This window comes from Erigeron canadensis, chromosome 1, assembly GCF_010389155.1.
Source record: "Erigeron canadensis isolate Cc75 chromosome 1, C_canadensis_v1, whole genome shotgun sequence".
Classification (NCBI taxonomy): Eukaryota; Viridiplantae; Streptophyta; class Magnoliopsida; order Asterales; family Asteraceae; genus Erigeron; species Erigeron canadensis.
Window position 1 is genome coordinate 48776765 of NC_057761.1, and position 18949 is coordinate 48795713.

At 32.9% G+C, this 18949-nt stretch overlaps 2 protein-coding genes across 4 annotated transcripts; both read left to right on the forward strand.

Annotated features, from left to right (window-relative positions):
* Positions 1-8889: 8889 nt before the first annotated feature.
* LOC122585428 lies at positions 8890-10854 on the forward strand. 3 transcript variants are annotated; one of them, XM_043757559.1, is made up of 3 exons: positions 8890-8970; positions 9642-10069; positions 10129-10854. In XM_043757559.1, exons 2-3 carry the CDS (start codon positions 9866-9868, stop codon positions 10537-10539), a joined length of 615 nt encoding a protein of 204 aa, XP_043613494.1. In that variant the 5' UTR covers positions 8890-8970; positions 9642-9865; the 3' UTR covers positions 10540-10854. The 3 variants fall into 3 exon arrangements, with proteins under 3 accessions (XP_043613494.1, XP_043613496.1, XP_043613495.1); XM_043757561.1 differs by having other exon boundaries at positions 10150-10854; XM_043757560.1 differs by lacking the exon at positions 8890-8970 and having other exon boundaries at positions 9501-10069.
* Positions 10855-13733: 2879 nt separating this feature from the next.
* On the forward strand, positions 13734-18484 carry LOC122585873 (30S ribosomal protein S6 alpha, chloroplastic-like). The gene is made up of 2 exons (XM_043757986.1): positions 13734-14174; positions 18049-18484. The coding sequence occupies exons 1-2, from the start codon at positions 13830-13832 to the stop codon at positions 18286-18288; spliced, it is 585 nt and encodes a 194-aa protein (XP_043613921.1). The 5' UTR covers positions 13734-13829; the 3' UTR covers positions 18289-18484.
* The last annotated feature ends 465 nt before the right edge of the window (positions 18485-18949 follow it).

The window sequence follows — 18949 nt, forward strand, 5'->3', positions numbered from 1 at the left end:
TATCATTTTCTTTTTTTCATTCTTCCTTCATTCCCATTTGTCATTTTGTCATGCTAGACTTATTAGTGATTTATATATGAAAAAACGAAATGTGAGGCTGTTAGACATTTAAATTGGGTGAAAAACTCCTTACATATTTTTTAATAACTATAAAAACTATGGGGGCCAAATATTTATTTAAAATATTAAAATATTGGTATATGAAGGATTTTTTCACCCAAATTTAATACATAACAACCACATACTCAATTTTCTCTTTATATATACGTATAAATCTATTTTATTTTTAGTTTTACTATCATGATACTCTAATAAAAACACAAAAACATCATTACAAGGTATATGAACAAAAAAAAAGTAATGTATATAAACAAAAATTTTAAAATCTATGATTAATAATGGTTCAATCCTTAAAGTTTAAAATTTTGATGTTATAAGTTTTCACTTTATTTTAATGTTTTAAGTTTGTGTTAAATACTTACTTAATGATGGTTAAATATCGTTAAACTTTTGAAAGTTGAAATATTGTCTAAATAAGTTAAAAAGGTAAAACCATTGCAAAAGTTGAAGTTTAAAAGTTAAAATGCTTTTGTAAATATAAAAATCTTATCATAAGTATCTTGTAATTTTATTTTATTTTTTTGATATTAACCTAAAAATCTTCTTAAACCATAATAAAAGATTTCAAAAAATAAAATATGTATTGGGTCACTTATGTACTAGTACTAAATTCTTTCCTAAATCTCTTAGGGTGAACGGAGTGGGTAGGGGAGGGGACCGGTACCGGGCCGGTACCGGTTGGCACACCGCCCCGACCCCCTGGTACCGGTAGGGTGGGGAGGGAGTTGGGGAGCGTAGTGCCGGATTTTTTGACCGTTTGAGCTTGAAACAAACAAAAAAAAAGCAAGAGGGAGGGGAGGGAAGGAGTAGCGAGGTGCTCCTAGCATTTGGGAAAGGGAGGGAAGGAGAAGAAAAATCGAGGAGTAGTTATGTCCTTACTAAATCTCTTTACTAATATTAAGACATTACAAGATCAAAAGAGGATTTAAAAACCAATAATCCTCCCATGTAGCATTCATTCTATGATTTCTATACACATACAAATATACAATACAAGTTAAAAGAATGGAACGAATGTGATATAAAAAATAAAATAAAAAAAATTTGCCGCCTTTTGAAATATCAAGAGGCTGAAAAACAAAAGAAATCCGAGCTCGCCATATGTACTACCAAGCTATCTCGTAAGGCCTTGTCGAACAATAATAAACGTCAAATAAATACCTTTTTCATGCAAAATAAAACTAATCGGAAATTTAAAAGACAATATATAGCTTCCACGGGATCATATTAAATGACAAACCTCGCAATTCAAAGTATAAATGTTTGATTAGAATATTCATAGTTTCATACCCTTAATTGTACCGACATAATCATATTCGAAGTGTATACTTGGTTTTAAGCATTCTTAATTTCTTATTATATTTAATTAAGTAAAATACAATACGATATAAATTGTCTATTTTGATCGTATAGATGCATAGATATATGATAAATGTTGCCATATTGGGACCATTTAGATATAATTGTGTGATGAGAAACTCGACATTGGTTCTCTTATCTTATTAGAGGTACATGTAGAATAGTTGTAACCACACAAGACCAGACCAGTTGTTGTGTGGTCCTATCAAGAAATGCGTACCACTTGCACTACCATGCAATATTAAATATGTAATGCCAATGTTCTCTTTTCTAGTTTAATATTTCTTTTTTATTTTATTCTTATTTTTCTTGAAATTGATTCATATACAACTATTTGTTTTAATTTGTACAATTTTTAAATTTGTTCTGTGATTTAATAATAAGGTGCTTTATCAATAAAATATTGAAATGGAATAAGAATCATGGTACAAAGATGTGCCAACATTGTGGAGGTATGACTATATATATATTTTGAAAGGTAAATTTGATCATCTACATAATATCCACCAAATTGATGATACTAAATACAACATACATACAACATCTATAATACTTATTAAAAAAAATACCCCAATGTTGAAAATTACATTTAAAAATGTCTAAAATACCCTTCCATGTGATATTTTAATCTACTACCCTTAAAATATATAATATTTTCACTTAGCACTCAGATATTTTCAGTTACACTACCCCTTAACATTAATGATTACGTTACACTATTAATCTTTTATCTTTTAAAATATCTTCATTAACCCTTTATATCAATAATCTACACCAATCGACGCCTCATCTGTCACCAACCGTCGCACCTGCCACCACATCGTCGCCGCCACGATCACCGCCGCATTGCGCGGGTAACATGCTGGTTTATATTATATTAAATCTACACATACTTACATCTATAGAGCAATATGAAACAACGTTAATTATTTCCAAAAATACATAATTTTTAAGAAGTTAATTAATAACAATTTACCTGATTCATAATTTACTATAAAGAAGCTATAAGGAGTTATACCTGATTATAACTACGTAGTACAAATCTCATCACAAAATATCTTCATTAAATAGCGCTATTATAGTATATTTTCATGTCTAACAAGAAAAAAACGTTAAATTTGATGTGCTAATATATATTTTAAAAAGAAAGAGGCTATAAAAACTTGTTAAACAATACGCTAATTGCAACCTATAAAGCCTCCATTAGACCTTGATCACTACCACAATAATAAACATGTTTACTTACACTCTGCATGCAAACTGTTTTAATCAAACTAAAGCTCCTGATGTCTTTGAAAAAAAAAAAAAAAAAAACTCCTAATGCTTATAATGATCGCCAACAAATACAATTATTGTAGCACACTATTTAACATTTGGCATGATTTGATTTGACGATTTTATTTCTTAAGTTAGGTTTTAAAAATTCATTGACCAATTAAGTAAAAAATATTATAAGTATCTAAATCTAAATATACACCTTAAATTTAGACCGTTTAAGTAATTTTTTTTTTAATTTAACGTATTCCAAATCCTAAATAATCAAAAGTTATTTTTATTATTCATTATTTTAACTTAACCGTGATCATTTTTATATGAATTTTAAATGAATATATTTATATATATTTAAAAAAAACTTGGTGTTCAATCTCTTTTTAATTAAATAGATGCTCTAAACCAATCCATACTAAGTCGTAATAGAATCATTTCATTTCATCAGTTCATATAAAATTGAGTTAGTTTGAAAACATTAATCGAAAAAAGTGATATTGACTAAAAAACCCTAAGTTAATTAAACATATAAAATAATAACAAGTTGCAAAATAACATATACAGTCAAGTGGCGATATTAAAAATAATTATGGAAAATTTAAAGTTGAATGTACGTTTAAAATACGATAGTTAATTTATACGGAGTAATTATTAAGGGAAATCTTTTCTTTATAGTTAGACTTTTCTTTAGTATATTATTATTGTGAATAACTAAATATTGCTTCAATTTCACCAACAACAATCAAGTTGTTGCACGTAAACACTTGTCTTACTTCTTGTGACCTTTTAACTGCTGGTTTCACGTCAGCTTTTAACAAAACTAAAAAGTCTGGTAAAAAAAGGTCTTCGAAATTATCATAACCAAAAAGTGAGTTAAAATACCAACCGATCGAATTGCTCTATCTTTTTTGCTTAAACATTTACATTTCTTCAATCATATATATTTTAGTATTTCTATACCCTGCACAATTTGATTAAAAAAACAGTAATCTTTAGGCCTCTTTAATTATGATGTTTGTTTACGTAAATAAAATACAAATTAAGAAAAAAACAACTCGATCACAGCTAAAGTTATATGGATCTCAACTAATATGGAGATAAGCCAGATACTAAAAACAATGTCGATCACTATAGTTTATTAAAGTTCTTGACCCACTCCTAATAATTGTGATTAGTGCTTAATTAGTTTATAGTTAATGACGATGACGATTTGTGCAATATTAACAAGTCCATGATGGCATCAAATGAGATTTACCTTTTTGCCCTCAAACAACTATTTTTATATCGTTTTACACGATTGCTTCATTGCTTGCATAATGTATATATGTCATTGTTGTTATGGCCTACTTGGTTTTTTAAAGCAATAATACGTGATAAATATCTAGATACTAATTTGTCATTGCTTACTAAAAACTGCCACAGCCCTGGTAATATGTTTATTTACCTTTTGACCCATCATTATATTAGTACTAAACAAATCTATATGAAGATCCGATCGCTTGTTTAGACATTAGAGTATAGTTTTCCATTGCTTTCAATTTAACATGCGGTGGTATCTAGAAAACTTTTATTCTTTCTTTATTTGTTGGGTGTCATTTTAATTGAGCATTGTGGATAGGCTCGCCTCTTTCTATAATAAGAAAAAGGTACATATATAACTACGTATATAAAGAAATGATACCGACTATATACTCTAAAGTTTTCATAGAGATGACTTCGAATAAGATATGAAAAATAATAAATATGAGTGAGAGTCATTCTTCCAAACCTGCACTATACCAAAGGTGGTGATTTGTACACCACTTAGTTTTAGCCGTATATCACCAATCATGTTTTATAGTATTGTACTGTACAACACCCTTATGCACATTTGGTGGTATACGATTAACATTAGGCGGTGTATGGATCATTGCCCATACCAAAGACTTGATTTCTATTTCGCTTTGTGTTGGATCCTCAAGAAAGCTTTGTGTTGGATCCTAAAAAAAATATATCTATCAGGATAAGCTTTTACATTATAAGAACGAGTCACAATGTTTTACAACATGTGGAAATAAGTCATAACAGATAGTATACCACTTCGACCATAAGAATCGGGATTGATACAAGTTATACCGTGTGTTAAAAAGGTCTCAACGATCATCTTCATCAATTCTTCAGCGTAAGGAGCAAGTCCAAGAAGATCTCAGGTATTTCGCATAATCGGCTCAACGTCTAACTCTATAAATACGACGGTTTCTTCAGCAGCAAATGATATATGACAAACTACACACAACTACACGTACAACTCACTCATTAACTTTGCTATCATTTACACTTTTAGAATAGCTATTCAATGAAGCACTCTTCTTTCATTGTATTGTAATCGTTGAACAATAATAACAGGAGAACACGGGTAGGAACGATTGTTTCCTCCCGAAGTTTTTTACCTAAGATTCCATAATAAGATCAAGGGTTTTCCTCTGTCAACAAAATTCTTGTGTCGTTTACTTTCTCGCATTTTAGTTATTTGTTCTTAATTCAAGATCATAGTCTTGATCTTGACTCTCTTTGTTATCTTTATCTTCATCAATTTTATTTATTTTTTCTTTAGAATTCTGTCTTGAAGATCTTTACAATACTTTTCTATTCAAATTCATTTATTCAAGTTAATTTTATTAGCATATATCTTATCTTATTTTAAGATCACAAATACCTAACCTCATTTACAAATCTCTGGTCAAAAAATTATCTCGAGTCTTCATATAAAGTTATCTTAGATCATTTTTGTCCATAATACACTGATTTAAAAAAACAAAGGTACATTTCACTGCATAAAAAACTAATGAAAGTGAAATCATGTACATTTGATGTAATTATCAATCCATTCTACGAGTATCAAACTTTTATGCCCCATTTGGGTAAAAGAATAAAAAATCCTATTACCTTTCCCCAGTTGGACAGTTCTGAAAACATGATGGCCAGTAAAAAAGTTTCACAAGGGCTTTCACAATAGGAAGTGATATTCGTACTAGAGAATTTGATAAATTATTATATACTTGTACAGTATACTTAAAGAATATACATTGTGGTAAATATATCAATAAACCGATACAATACAACCACCACCTTGATAGCGTAATAATCACTTAATCCAACATAATTAATCATATTGAAGAATGTTGACAATACTAGTTATTGACAAAATAAAAAGTTCTAAACATAAGAAGCTGATTGATCCTATAAAATCAAAGCAATAAAATTAAAAACCAAAGAAATTATTGGATATAAAATTAATTAATAGGTATCAAGTATCCCGATCGAATTAGTGAAATTGGTTCTTCGTGCGGATGGTTTCGAGTAGGCTACAGAAGTAGGGAAATGGAAATTCTGGACGTTGCATAAACGGCTTCTTAAGATCACGAACACAATGTGCTTGGATCAAACCTACATATTTTTTTGTGATGGCAATCTCAACACCTTGTCTTGCAAGACTTCCAAAAGGATACTTTTCATTAAACCTTTCTAATGAATTCACATAAAAAACAATTACATGTTCCTTTGTCCTTACTGGGCTACTGGCAGCTGGTAATAATTTTTCACTAATGAATAACGTTGTTGGCTTAAAACCACAAAAATCTCCACTATCAACATTATAAATAGCATTGCCATAAGCTTGTTTGAATCCTGACCCGACCATTCAATGTAGGTGACTGATCATCAGTTTTATCATTTTGTGTCGTCCTGTGAAGACCCGTCTTGTTTGTTTTCTCAGCTGATAATATTGATGATGACTTCTGATAATATTGATGATGACTTCTGGTGGTGATCACGTATTGACACAATTGTATCACCACCCATTATCGAATCCCGCCTCTTTAATTAAGGGTTATTATAAGAGGTAAAGAGATAATGATAAGTTATGCTTGATTATTTATTACTGTAATATTATTCTCCATTACCTTTAATTGGTTAATATCCCATTAACAATTCCGGGGTAACAAATTTTCATTACCCACCTAGCCTTTAATATTGCATATTCGCATTCAATTTCCCATCACTTCAATATTTTTATTAATATTTTTCCTCCAGTCTTCCCTATATTTGTTTCGTAACTACACATTTTATTGTTTCTATATTACTGTAGAATCTAGAATTGAACTTTTCTAATCCGTCTATTGATAAAACTATGGGATTTTAGTGGCGGAAAACACTTATTGTTTTTATTTTTGTTTTACACGAAAACATGAAAATCAGTAAACACAATCAAATTATACTTTTTCAACAATATTTTCTGGAAAAATATATTTTTACTTTTCAATGATAAATTAGAAAACACTTTTACTATTTTCTACTTTTCATTATTCATTTTCAAAATTTTAAAACCTCAAGTTTTATTAAATCCTCTCTTACGCCCCGTCTCTGCCCCCCCGGGCCCCGCCCTCGTCACCCCACGCCCCACCCCACCTCACCCCAACCCCATACTTAATCAAGTGTATTAAAACATGTTTTTTACTATAAAAAATGAAACTATATACTAAAAAAAAAGTTGTAATCTTAAATTTACATGTAGAATAATTTTATTTTCATTTTTATTTTTTCCAATTTACCGTTATTTATGAAGAAATTTTTTTAACCAAGGCGTATTACTGGTTGAAAATTTTGCCTTGAAAAAGATGGAAAAAATAAAAAAGTAACATAAAAGATCGGTTCAACTAAGACTATCCGCATCAGTTCAGGATATCTTTCTAACAAACATCCTAATCAAAGTGTTATGTCAGCTTTTCATCCATCCTTCCCACAAACACTTTTTAACCACAACAATAATATATTCATTCTTCTTACAAACAACCAAATAAATTCCAAAGTAACTTTTGTCTTTTACCTATTTCTCTCCTCATTCTTCTCCATCCTTCTCTACAAACAACCATGGATAGACATCCTCCATGTCACCACCCACATCAATAGTTTTTATACAAACACCCTCCATGTCACCACAAATTTCCTATGGACATTCTTGTTGTGGATGGGTCTAATGTTCGACTCAAAAGAACGGGCCCTAAAAAGAACTCGTATAAACATTGGTTTTATTTGCATTTATTTTTAGGGATAATGGCACGGGAATGTAACCAATTATGACCAAAAGGTTATGTAATGTAACCAACTACTCGACTAGCTATGTAGTGTAACGAACTTTGTTTTTTGGGTTATGCAATGTAAGCAACCGGATAAATAACAAGTTGCCGGTTACCACTTTTATTTTTATGGGATAATGGCACCAGAACCAAGTATGACCAAAAGGTTATGTAATGTAACAAACTACTCGACTAGCTATGTAGTGTGACCACCTTTGTCAGTTGGGTCATGTAATGTAAGCAACCGGATGGAAAACAAGTTGTCGGTTATCATTTTCATTTTTGAAGAACATCAGCAGATTTCGGCGACAAAGCAGCAGATTCTGGTGCCATGATCAGACTTTTTTTTTTTTTTTTGACTTTTGCATCATTTGTTGAGCCATTGCCATTCAGATATTTAACAATAGTTGTGAAATCCAATAAAGCAGACCCATTGAGGTATCTGATCATGGTATAGTGCGGTGATTAATATTATAGAATGAATCGGCGTGGTGAAACCATTTGTCTACGACGACGAAGAAGAGATTTATATATATATAGATATAGATATAGATATATAGTGATAGATAGAAGAAGATATATTGATTGATGATGATATAGTAAATCGGGTGGGTTAATATATTTGGTTTTACATTCTCATTTTGGGTTGTGTTTCATAGTCTGTATGATGAAATGAAGGAGATTAAAGAAGCAAAAGAAATGAATAATTCTATAACTTTATTTTTGTTAGTGGAATTACAAAGGTGGTTACACTACATAGCTAGTCGAGTAGTTCACTACATTACATAACCTTTTAGTCATAGTTGGTTAAACAACATAACCTTTTTTTCATAGTTAGTTACACTCTGGTGCCATTATCCCTAACTTTATTTTTGGCTTAACCGGATGGAGACTTGAAGTAGCCGGTAACTTACATGACATAACTCAAAAAACAAAAGTGGTTATACTAGATAACTAATTGAGTAGTTGGTTACATTAAATAATCTTTTGATCATAGTTGGTTACACTTATTTTTATAAAAAAAAACAGTACAACGGCCAAGAGGAGTAAATTTGGGTAACTGTGACCAGTGAAAAGAGCAGCAGCAGCAGCTCCTCCGCATCTTCAGGTATTCCGGCCACCATCCATCCTCTCTCTCTCTTTCCCTTTCTCTTTCCGTCAAAAAAATAAAATAAAATGAAAGTAATGCAACTCACAAATTACAGGAAAATAACATTGTCACGTGGTCAATGTACCACATATATTCATACGACTCTGGTTTATTTTCCATTAAATTATACAAAGTATTATTTATCATCATCATTATTATTTTTATGTAGAGTTTGCGGTACTAGTACTTGTAGAAATCATACATTATAGAAATAATATTGGCGGTTATGTTTATCATGGTTTTCTGTTGATGTGTGTAATGTGTAAGTGTGTTAATATGTTTGCTGTTCTTCTCTACTCCTAGTGTAGCGAGTTGATACTCGGCGACATGTATGATTACTAAACTTTTTACACTCGACTGAGGTCCTTATGAGAGCAGTCTCTCTACCATTGAGTAGAGGTAAGACTGTCTTGCAGGGATTGGGTCTTGTTGTTAATTTTAAGCAAAATAGAAACCAAATTTCACAATGAGATTCACCCGCGACCACTCTTGGCTACCCGCAAAGCGGGTGGTCCCCATGGGATTAGGCGGCGGGTTGGCTACCTAGGTTAACCAAAAAAATAAACATACATAAATAAATTTCACAATGAACATTATGAATGCTGATATGGAAATACCCTTATTGACAGTGCAGTAGATTGGTAACATCTAATGAGCCCAAGTAGATACTAATTCTGAAGTGGTGGTAGTAAAATTATGATTGATGAGATTGGTGTAAGTGTGAAACAGTTAAGTGATTTTGTTTCTTAAACGATAGTTCATTTTGGGCCTATTATAATTTATGTTAAACTTCTACCTTCAAAAGAAAGATGGATGCCCGGTAGGTTGATGAAAAAGAGATTTTTAGGCAAAGATGAAGAAAACTTGTAAAAATTGTTGGCAGAAGGGACACAATGTTAGGTCTTGCAAGAACGAGACTAAAGACCCACCTCCACAGAAGGTGAGGGGGCCAAGAGGCCGGCCTAGAAAAGCCGAAGCACTAATTACAACTGTGACATCTTCTACAAGTCCGAGAGCACGCAGAGGTGGCTGGATAGCGGATGAAACAAAGAATGAGGTAATAAGTGCATCGAAGCTATTTGTTGGTCAAGTTATTGCTTGCTAAAAGTAATTCAGCTTTTACTTTATTTTGTACAGAACATGGGGATCTTACCAGCAGATGTTCTTGAGGAAGTTCATACTGGTCAAGAAAGCCCAGAAGTTAAAGAAATACATTTTGGTGATCAAATGGTTGATCAAGAAAGTTCAGCTGAAGGTAATCAGATTGAAGTTGGTCATGAGATAGATGGGGAGCGCTTTGAACAAGGTGACGATCATATGAATGGTGACGGACTTGATGTTGTTTCTCAACAATCCAGTAGAGAGGAAGCCCCTGATGGTGATGATCTTTATGAACCAAGTCAATTGTGTGGCGAGTCTAAGAAGAGGAAGAAGTCAGAGAGGATACTAAAGAGGAAGCTTAGCAAACCAGTTTATGACGAGGATGGAGGAGGGTCAGCAATTGACAAGCCACTAATTTTAGATTAGTACTCTAGCAATGTCAATTTTGCTGCTGTAAATCCTATGAAACTGGCCGTGGTCCTTTCAACAATGGTAAATATTTCATTATTTCTAGCATTTATGTTTGACTGTTTCTCCATTTTAGAATTTTAACTTGTTACTGTGACAGTGTGACCAATATTAGTTATGGAGGGTTATTTAGTGACATTTTCCCTTTGATTTAACTTATTCATTGAACATGTGGGAAGTAGTTCAAGAATAGGAATTTACCGTATGCGATTGTAATTTTACTTCACATTTTATATATTTTGCTGCTGGGAACTTATACAGTTATTTGATTGACATACTTGAGTTTGATCTATTCATTTTGAATGTTTTGGTATAATGGACAAATCTTTGGATCGTTGTATATTGTAGGTGATGGTAGTGTAGTGCCTTTGTCCCATGGAAGTCACAGAATTTCCCATTTTGGATCTCACATTCTCACTTGAAAAATGCGATGTTAGCTTGTGTCGATTATATAAAACTTTTGGTACAATGTCAACGAGATAGAGGGACTTCTTGTGGCTTTTACTCCGTTGTCCCTAAGTTGATCTTTCTTTAGCATCAACGTGATACCTTGACCAAAGGTTGGCGTATGGTTTATGTACATACTTTATTTGTTGTCTTGCTCCATACTGAAGAAGTTAGTAAACATTAGCTGATTTATGTATCATACCTTTATGATTTATAAGTAGCAACAATTTATCCATTAGTGAACAATAAATAAGGTTGTAAATATCGCTTTTCGGTATCGTCTCGGTCGACCACCGATAAGCGATATATCGGGGATATATCGAGAATATGTCGAATTTATCGGGGATATATCGGGAATATATCATTTCGGTCGACCACCGATAAGTGATATATCATGGATATATCGGCCGAAATAACCGAGATTTACAACCTCAAAGAAAATCTAGAATACATGTTACTATGTACATTTGGATTTTGGCCCAAGTAAAAATGTTAGAGCCACCTGCTTTTCAAAAGAGGCTGTTGTTCACTTGTTTGTTTCTCTTGATTGACGTCTTGGGTCAAGTCTCACTCTAAAGGTTTTTCATCTTGCGGTAACTCCGAGGGTGTCCCTTGAGTATGGTAACGAATTAATTGTTATAGTGTAGGTTCAGGGTTTGCATAATGCCCTTATAGGTACTTTAAGACTAGGAGGAGTGGAGCATTAAGGGAATGCCTCTCCTCCACTCCATACTTGACATGTGTCCAAGCCCAATCATAAGGGGCATTCCACATATTCCTTTGGGGTGGAGGAATGCCCCTAGGGGCATTCCCAATATTTTATTTATTATTATTTTTTTTTGGTTTTATAAATAAATTATATAAAACATTATACTTTTTATTAAATAAAAAAAAAGATACTACTCTTTATTAAATAAAGAACACATCACACTAAAAAAAACACATCACACTAAAACAACTAGTCGGCGTATTTGGCAAGAATCTTTCGTTTCCTTTCCTCCAAAACATGTCTTTGGTCAGGTGGGAGATGCGATAACTCTGTAGCCAAGAAATTCAATACATTTGTTTCTAGTTCCGCTCTTTTAATTTCAAGCATCTCTTCGGCTATTTCATCCTTAGATTTGCCCTTACGTGACGGCTCCGCACGTGATGACCCTACGCCTTGTTGACCCGTTGAACTAGAACTCCGCTCACCATCACTACCATTCAAACCCCAATTTTCCACTACTTCCCATACGGAAGATGTCCTCAAGAACTACCATTCTTCAAAGAATACAAAATTTTTTAAATTCGTTGCCTCGTATTTCTCGATAGCAAGACCAACTATTCTATCGTCATACGAATCAGTTTGATAATTCGAACCACACACTTCTTTGTAAATTCGATCAAATTCTTGAGCAACATTTCGAATTTTGAACCATTTCCCTGTCAACGAATCGACACTTCGATAGGACGCAGTATTTAAAATACTGTGATATTTTTCTAAAACTCCGGGCCAAAAGAATTTTCGTCTATGATACAAGGCTACAAAAAAAAAGTTAGAAAACAATAACTTTTTATAAATATGTATGTAAATGTAAACATACAAAAATATACCATAATTGGGGTCTTCGGATATAGCAACCCAAGCTTGACACAAAGCCAATTCTTCGTTCTTTCTCCAAGGGATTTGATTTTGGTTTTTTTTTGGCGCATCGGTTTGTTTCTTCCGATGCTTGCGTCTTGTGGCATTTTGTGACGGTGAAGTATAGCTATGTTCAGGTTGTGTTTCTTCGGAATCAGGGTTGTCTGATGATCCAACGTGCATAATAAAAGACTTGTTTAAAGGATTCATTTTTTTAAAGATAATGTGTATGTGGTTTGGTTATAAAAATTATTGTGGATAGTTTTTTAATCAAATTGATACATACTCGTAATATATAAAAAGGCTTGGCACGCAATTTAAGGGACTTATATGGCAAGTGGCACACCAAACATACCCATGCGCAGGCAAAAAGACAAACAATGAACCGTCGGAGCCTCACGTTCCAAATCCGAATGGGCACGTTAATTAAGAAGGTGGAACGCCCCCCGGGACCGAGAGCGGGCGTTCCCGGGCGTTGCACACGAAAAAAGAGAGGGAGAACGGGCTACTCCTCTTAATCTAACAGGTTTCGAGCCATTTAACATTAGCCGTTAGAAAAAAAATGAAATAAGTTCTTAGGATAGTGAAGATGATAGTTGGAAAGTAATCATAATAATTATTTAAACGGATTACATACAAATAAAATAAATACTATGATTAATCAACGTGATAATCAACCAAACATCACACTATTTGACATTAACAAAAGAAAATATTGGGATCAAATGCGTGAATTACACTTGACCACTTGTTATGTGATAAACAGGGGCGGTACTAAAGGGGGTGCAAGGGGGTCTAATGCCTCCCTCCAAATTTAAATTTTGTCTTGTATTTTTAAATTTTTCATAAATTTTTAAATTTTTTTTTATAGGTTTTTAACATTTTGCCCCCTTTTAGATTTATTTTTCATAAGTTTTTTAAGTTTGACCCTTTTAAAAAAAAATTTATGATACCGCCTTTGGTGATAAAGACTAGATAAAATAAAAAAAATTGATTAATCAATTTAACAAATCAACTTATAAAAAACAACAACAACATTTTTTCTTATGAAGAATAATAATAATAAAAAAAATCAATCCAAAAATCCCTTATCCACTTCTATTATATCTCTCCGCTACAACAACACTTTGTTCATCTTCTCATCATCATCAATCAAATCCCATTTCAACCAACAACAATGGCATCTTCATCCTCTATACTAGCCTCATCACCTTTACTTCAAAGCCAACTACTCTCCCCATTCCCAACCAAAAAGCCAACATCTTTACCCTTCCCTCATCCATTTCCAAGAAACCCATTTTCAATCAAGGCCCAAACCCTTGATTTCTCAGGTACATTCTTTGAAGGAGGATTGGGTGTTGATGATGACCTCAGCAACTCATCTGGGTCAGTTGCTACTGCCATTGAAGAAAAAGAAGAGCCCCAATGCCCACCTGGTTTGAAACAGTATGAAACTATGGCGGTTTTAAGACCAGATATGTCTGAAGATGAAAGGCTCTCTCTTACCCAGAAATATGAAGAGGTATTTTCTTTTTTTTTTTTTAATAAATTGATCATCTTTAATGCTTTGTATCTTTAATTGTTTTAAGGGCTAAATATGTACTTTTTATGTGAAAGTGTTTACATTTTGAGTATTGTTGCATTTTATGTTTGATTAAGTATTAATTAATATTAAGAAATGGCTGGAGATACATACAACGGTTAGTTTGCTTACATTTGAGCCAAAGACTTGACTTTCGTGGGTAAATCTAGATAGAAGGTTAAGTAATTGCAAATTTAGGGACCCAATGTATCACTTTGTAGTCATTGCTTATTTAATTATCTATTGCTTATTTTTACAGCAGATAAGCAATGTTAAACAATCTAAGAACTGCTTATTTAAAAGGAATAAGCACTTTAAAATATGCAGGTTGGATCTTGCTTATTTTATAAGCATATAAAGTACTTTATCCCAAAGCGCCATTTGGCTAAATGTCGCAACTTTAAATCTCTTGATTTGTTGTATCAAGGAAGCGCAATGTATATCGTTCTTTGCTAAAAATAAGTTTCAAGGATCCTGTGATCAATATTCAAGATTTAAACAAGAGATACTTTTGGTCTCCGAATGAGCAATTTAGTAAAGAAGAATTCTTATAATGAGTTGAATCAATAAATCTGTTTTGTACACTCTTATTTGTGAATTACAGAGTACGTTGCTTGTTCTGCTCAATCGAGGAGGTTCTTTTTTTCAATTTTGAAATTCTTATAGTGATATACAGTTTCTAAGTTCAGATGTACAACACTTTGTAATAGAAAGAAAAAAAGCTGCATCTGATTTTCTAAGTTTTACCCACTAAAAGAAGATTGAGAGTTCTTTGTCTTGGCAATTGATGCGTTTGATATTCTTGAAGACCACTACTTTTCTTACTATCCATCAAGTCTTTTGTCCGTTTCTTACTTCTCGGTTCATCCAGACTTTAGACGGGCTTCTTAGCATGGTCTGTCAGTGCTGGCTTAGTTTTTTTTTCCTTTGATAACAGAGGTGGCAAAATAGGCGGTTTGGGTGGGGTCGGTAATTGGTCAAAACACGTCGGGTAATCTTTATTTGGTAGCCCAAAATACTCTTTGTCAGAAATGTTATATACAATATCACTAGTGACCTTAGGGCTTAGGGTGATACAAGTTATAACAAAAATTATAGTGTCACAACAATACTTCAACGTTCTGAACTTTAAAGGGTTGTATGCATTAAAAACACAATCTGGGAAATTTCGACAATGTTGACCACTTGACCCATATGACCCAATTTTCTCTATAACTGTTTTTCTTACACTATAGAGATAAACCCAGCCCAAATTAAACCATTTATCAGTTAAAGGGATAAGATTGCTAATTTTTGGGAATTTTTAGGTATTTCCTAACATAATATGGAGGAAGAGCAGTAAAGGTTGTCAAGTGTCGGTTCTAGGCTGGACGCTTGTTGCTTGATATATAGAGTTCAGGGTGAAATAGATGCACGGGTTTTTCCTAGACAGTTTGAAAATGCTTATTTGTAGGTTTAAATTTGTTGATAGATACATATTTTAAGTAGAAAGAGGAGCTCTAATATTGAAACAACTTCCTAGAGTTAGGCATCTATCTCTGATGCATTCAGTAAGATAGCAATATGGACGGTTGGGTGGGCTGAGTAATAGGTTAAGTTGCATTCGGTAAGATGGCATTATGGGAGGTTGGGTGGGTTGAGTAATAGGTTAAACTATATAGTTTGTTGTCTGGCTTGGGTCAGGGGTAACCCGAAATATATTTCCGTCCAAAAGTTTTATTTTTACTTTATTATGAATTGTAAGTGTTAAATGTGAATATGTTACTCAAATTGACCTAGTACTATATACATGGGTCTACTTTGACACCTCTAAGTTATATGTAAAGATAAAGAAGCTGACAAGTTTTTGGTAATTAAGAGAAGTTCTACATTTTTACATGTACTTCAATACTCATATCGTGAGTTAGTTAAAGAAATTTATATCTGTTGCTCAACAACAAGAAATTTTTATAATTTTATTTGATGGTGCATGTGGGATTTATATTGGATGCCATGAGTTTTGTTGGAGCTTTTTACTCATATTTTCCATAAGATAAGTAAGATTATAAGATAGTTCCACTTACCCGTTGCCTTCTTTAACCTGTCTTACTAAGTTCTACATTTTTACATGTACTTCAATACTCATATTGTGAGTTAGTTAAAGAAGTTTTATATCTGTTGCTCAAGAACAAGAAATTTTTATTTGATGGTGCATGTGGGATTTATATTGGATGCCATGAGGTTTGTTGGAGCTTTTAACTCATATTTTCCATAAGATAAGTAAGATTGTAAAATAGTTCCACTTACCCGTTGCCTTCTTTAACCTGTCTTACTCTGCCTGCTTTGACGATAGTTGGACGACTCTAAAATGATCCTGTTTTTTTTTTCTAGTTCCACTTTCCATTGCTTTCTTTAACCTGTATTACTCTGCCTGCTTGGACGATATTCATCAATTTCATCTTGACTGTTGGATGACTTTTACAGTATTCAAATGCTCCTGTTTATTTTTCTGGTTATAAGTAGATGTTTCTTAGCCATTGATTTTTACATGGGCGGGTCGGGTTGACCCATCAACATTTTTGTCCACATCTTTTAATTATATAAATAGTTAATGCATCAAAATGTTTGTAGAACCTGTCATATTAATCTAGTAGCTGATCTGTGTGAAGAAATCTATCTAGGAGGTTGTAAAACATTTAATAACACTTTGGGTGACTTTCAACCCGTTTGACCGGCTCATACCGTTTGTCCCATTTTGTTTCAGATAAGTTTTTTCAGTCGACCCATTGTAGGTAAAGTAGAACCCATAATAAAGCAAATGGGTTTACAAAGTGTTTCTATCTTGTACTGATTCTTAGTAACTTACGTAAACAACAAAATTCAGTTTGGTGAAAGTGCACATGTTATTTAAGGATATGGGTAACTGAAGATTAAGTTTACAAGCAATATCCAGATTGTGAGGTCTTAAGTAATTGGATATTTCTATGAAGTGTTTCTATTTCAAAGTATAATTTTAAAGTTTCTGACTTTATGTTGATTAGAACATGAAGGAATACGAGATGCAGGGTTTTAGATCAAAAGTATTGTAAAGCAACTGATGTAACAGACTACCATTTAGTAGGCACTTGCTTCTATAGAGTGATTAACATAGTAAACCCTTGTATTTCATTTTAAAAGTTAAAAACTACTTTGTATTAATAAAAAGTATGAAAATACTATCAGTACACTCCAGTTGGTAAAAAGAAAACGCATACAGATGGGATTGTGTGTCTCATTTATTTGATATAACCAGAACAAAAGATGCGACACACAAAACGGAAATCTGAAAAGATTGTATAAAATGAATGCTAATGAGTTGAGCCAACTTATATCATGTCACTCACGTAAGTCTCTGCTCCCATCATCAGTAGAACAATTCAATTCAAACATTTACAAATTCATTTTATGCTATTAAATGTCACAAAAAGCCCTTGGTTTTTGTTTTTTTCCTTCTTTTGTCTGTTTGCACTTAGCATTTCCTTTTTAAATTTTAAGCTTATGTTTTGTATGCATATGACCTGGAATTTCTTATATAAACCCCTTGGTTGGTTGGTATGACACACTTCTGAGTCAAAAACACAAAATGAGGACGATGCATGTATTGACTTGCCACCTTTTTATTACACGTCTTCACTTCATTTAGACCATAACTTTAAATAATTAAAAACCAAATAGGTTCTGCTTTGGAAGATTAGTGCTTTCTGATATGTCATATAAAGTGAAGTGGGAATAACAAATCTTAAATTATTGATTCCGTCTAGTGGCTAATTTAATTAATCGTTTAACCTTTTAACAGTTGCTTGTTGCTGGAGGCGGCATGTACGTGGAGGTATTCAATAGGGGTGTCATCCCCCTTGCTTACAGCATCAAGAAGAAAAACAAAGCTGGTGAGACCAACACTTACTTAGACGGTATCTATCTACTGTTTACTTATTTCACAAAACCTGAATCTTTGAAGGCTTTGGAGACAACTTTGAACATGGATGATGATGTCATTAGATCATCCACCTTCATAATTAGGAAGAGGAAGTATTAGGTCTATATATCTTTCGGATTTAGCTTTGAAAGAAGCCGATAGGAAGGATTGTAGTACTTTAAATGTTTAAGTTCTTGAAAGTTTTAGTTATATAAGTGCACCATGTAGAAATGTCACCTATTTTGATCATCGTATGTATGCAGACAGTATCATTTTTTGTATCTATGGATATTTCTTTTGGTGAGATTTAACAGAATGGGTATCGAGTTCATCGTGGGTTTTTTTAGTTAATTGTATAAAGAGGTGAACTTTGGTCTAAGCTCTATTTCGGGTAATATGAATTACCTCAGTGGAAAAATAGAGATGGTTTCCTGTAACAAAAATTGCCCAAGATGGCTAGGAAATTCTAAAGTTTTTAACTGCATCCCATGGTGTTTTTTGGGTTAATATCATAGGTTCATACCACATGGCTAACCTTTCCGGTTTGTCAAAATAGACCATGGCACATGGTTAAAGTTTTCTAGCTGCCCAAATTGCTCCTTTATTTTGTTCATCTTTATCTTTAGGAAGTCTTGTTGGGTAAGAAAAACTAAACTTTTCATGTCAAAGAGCACTCACTACTCATGAACTAATCATACAAGAAAATAGCAAAGAAAAAGATAGTGACCCATGCATTGACACTGTGCAAGTTCCAACACTTTATGTGAAAATTAGAAGCTTG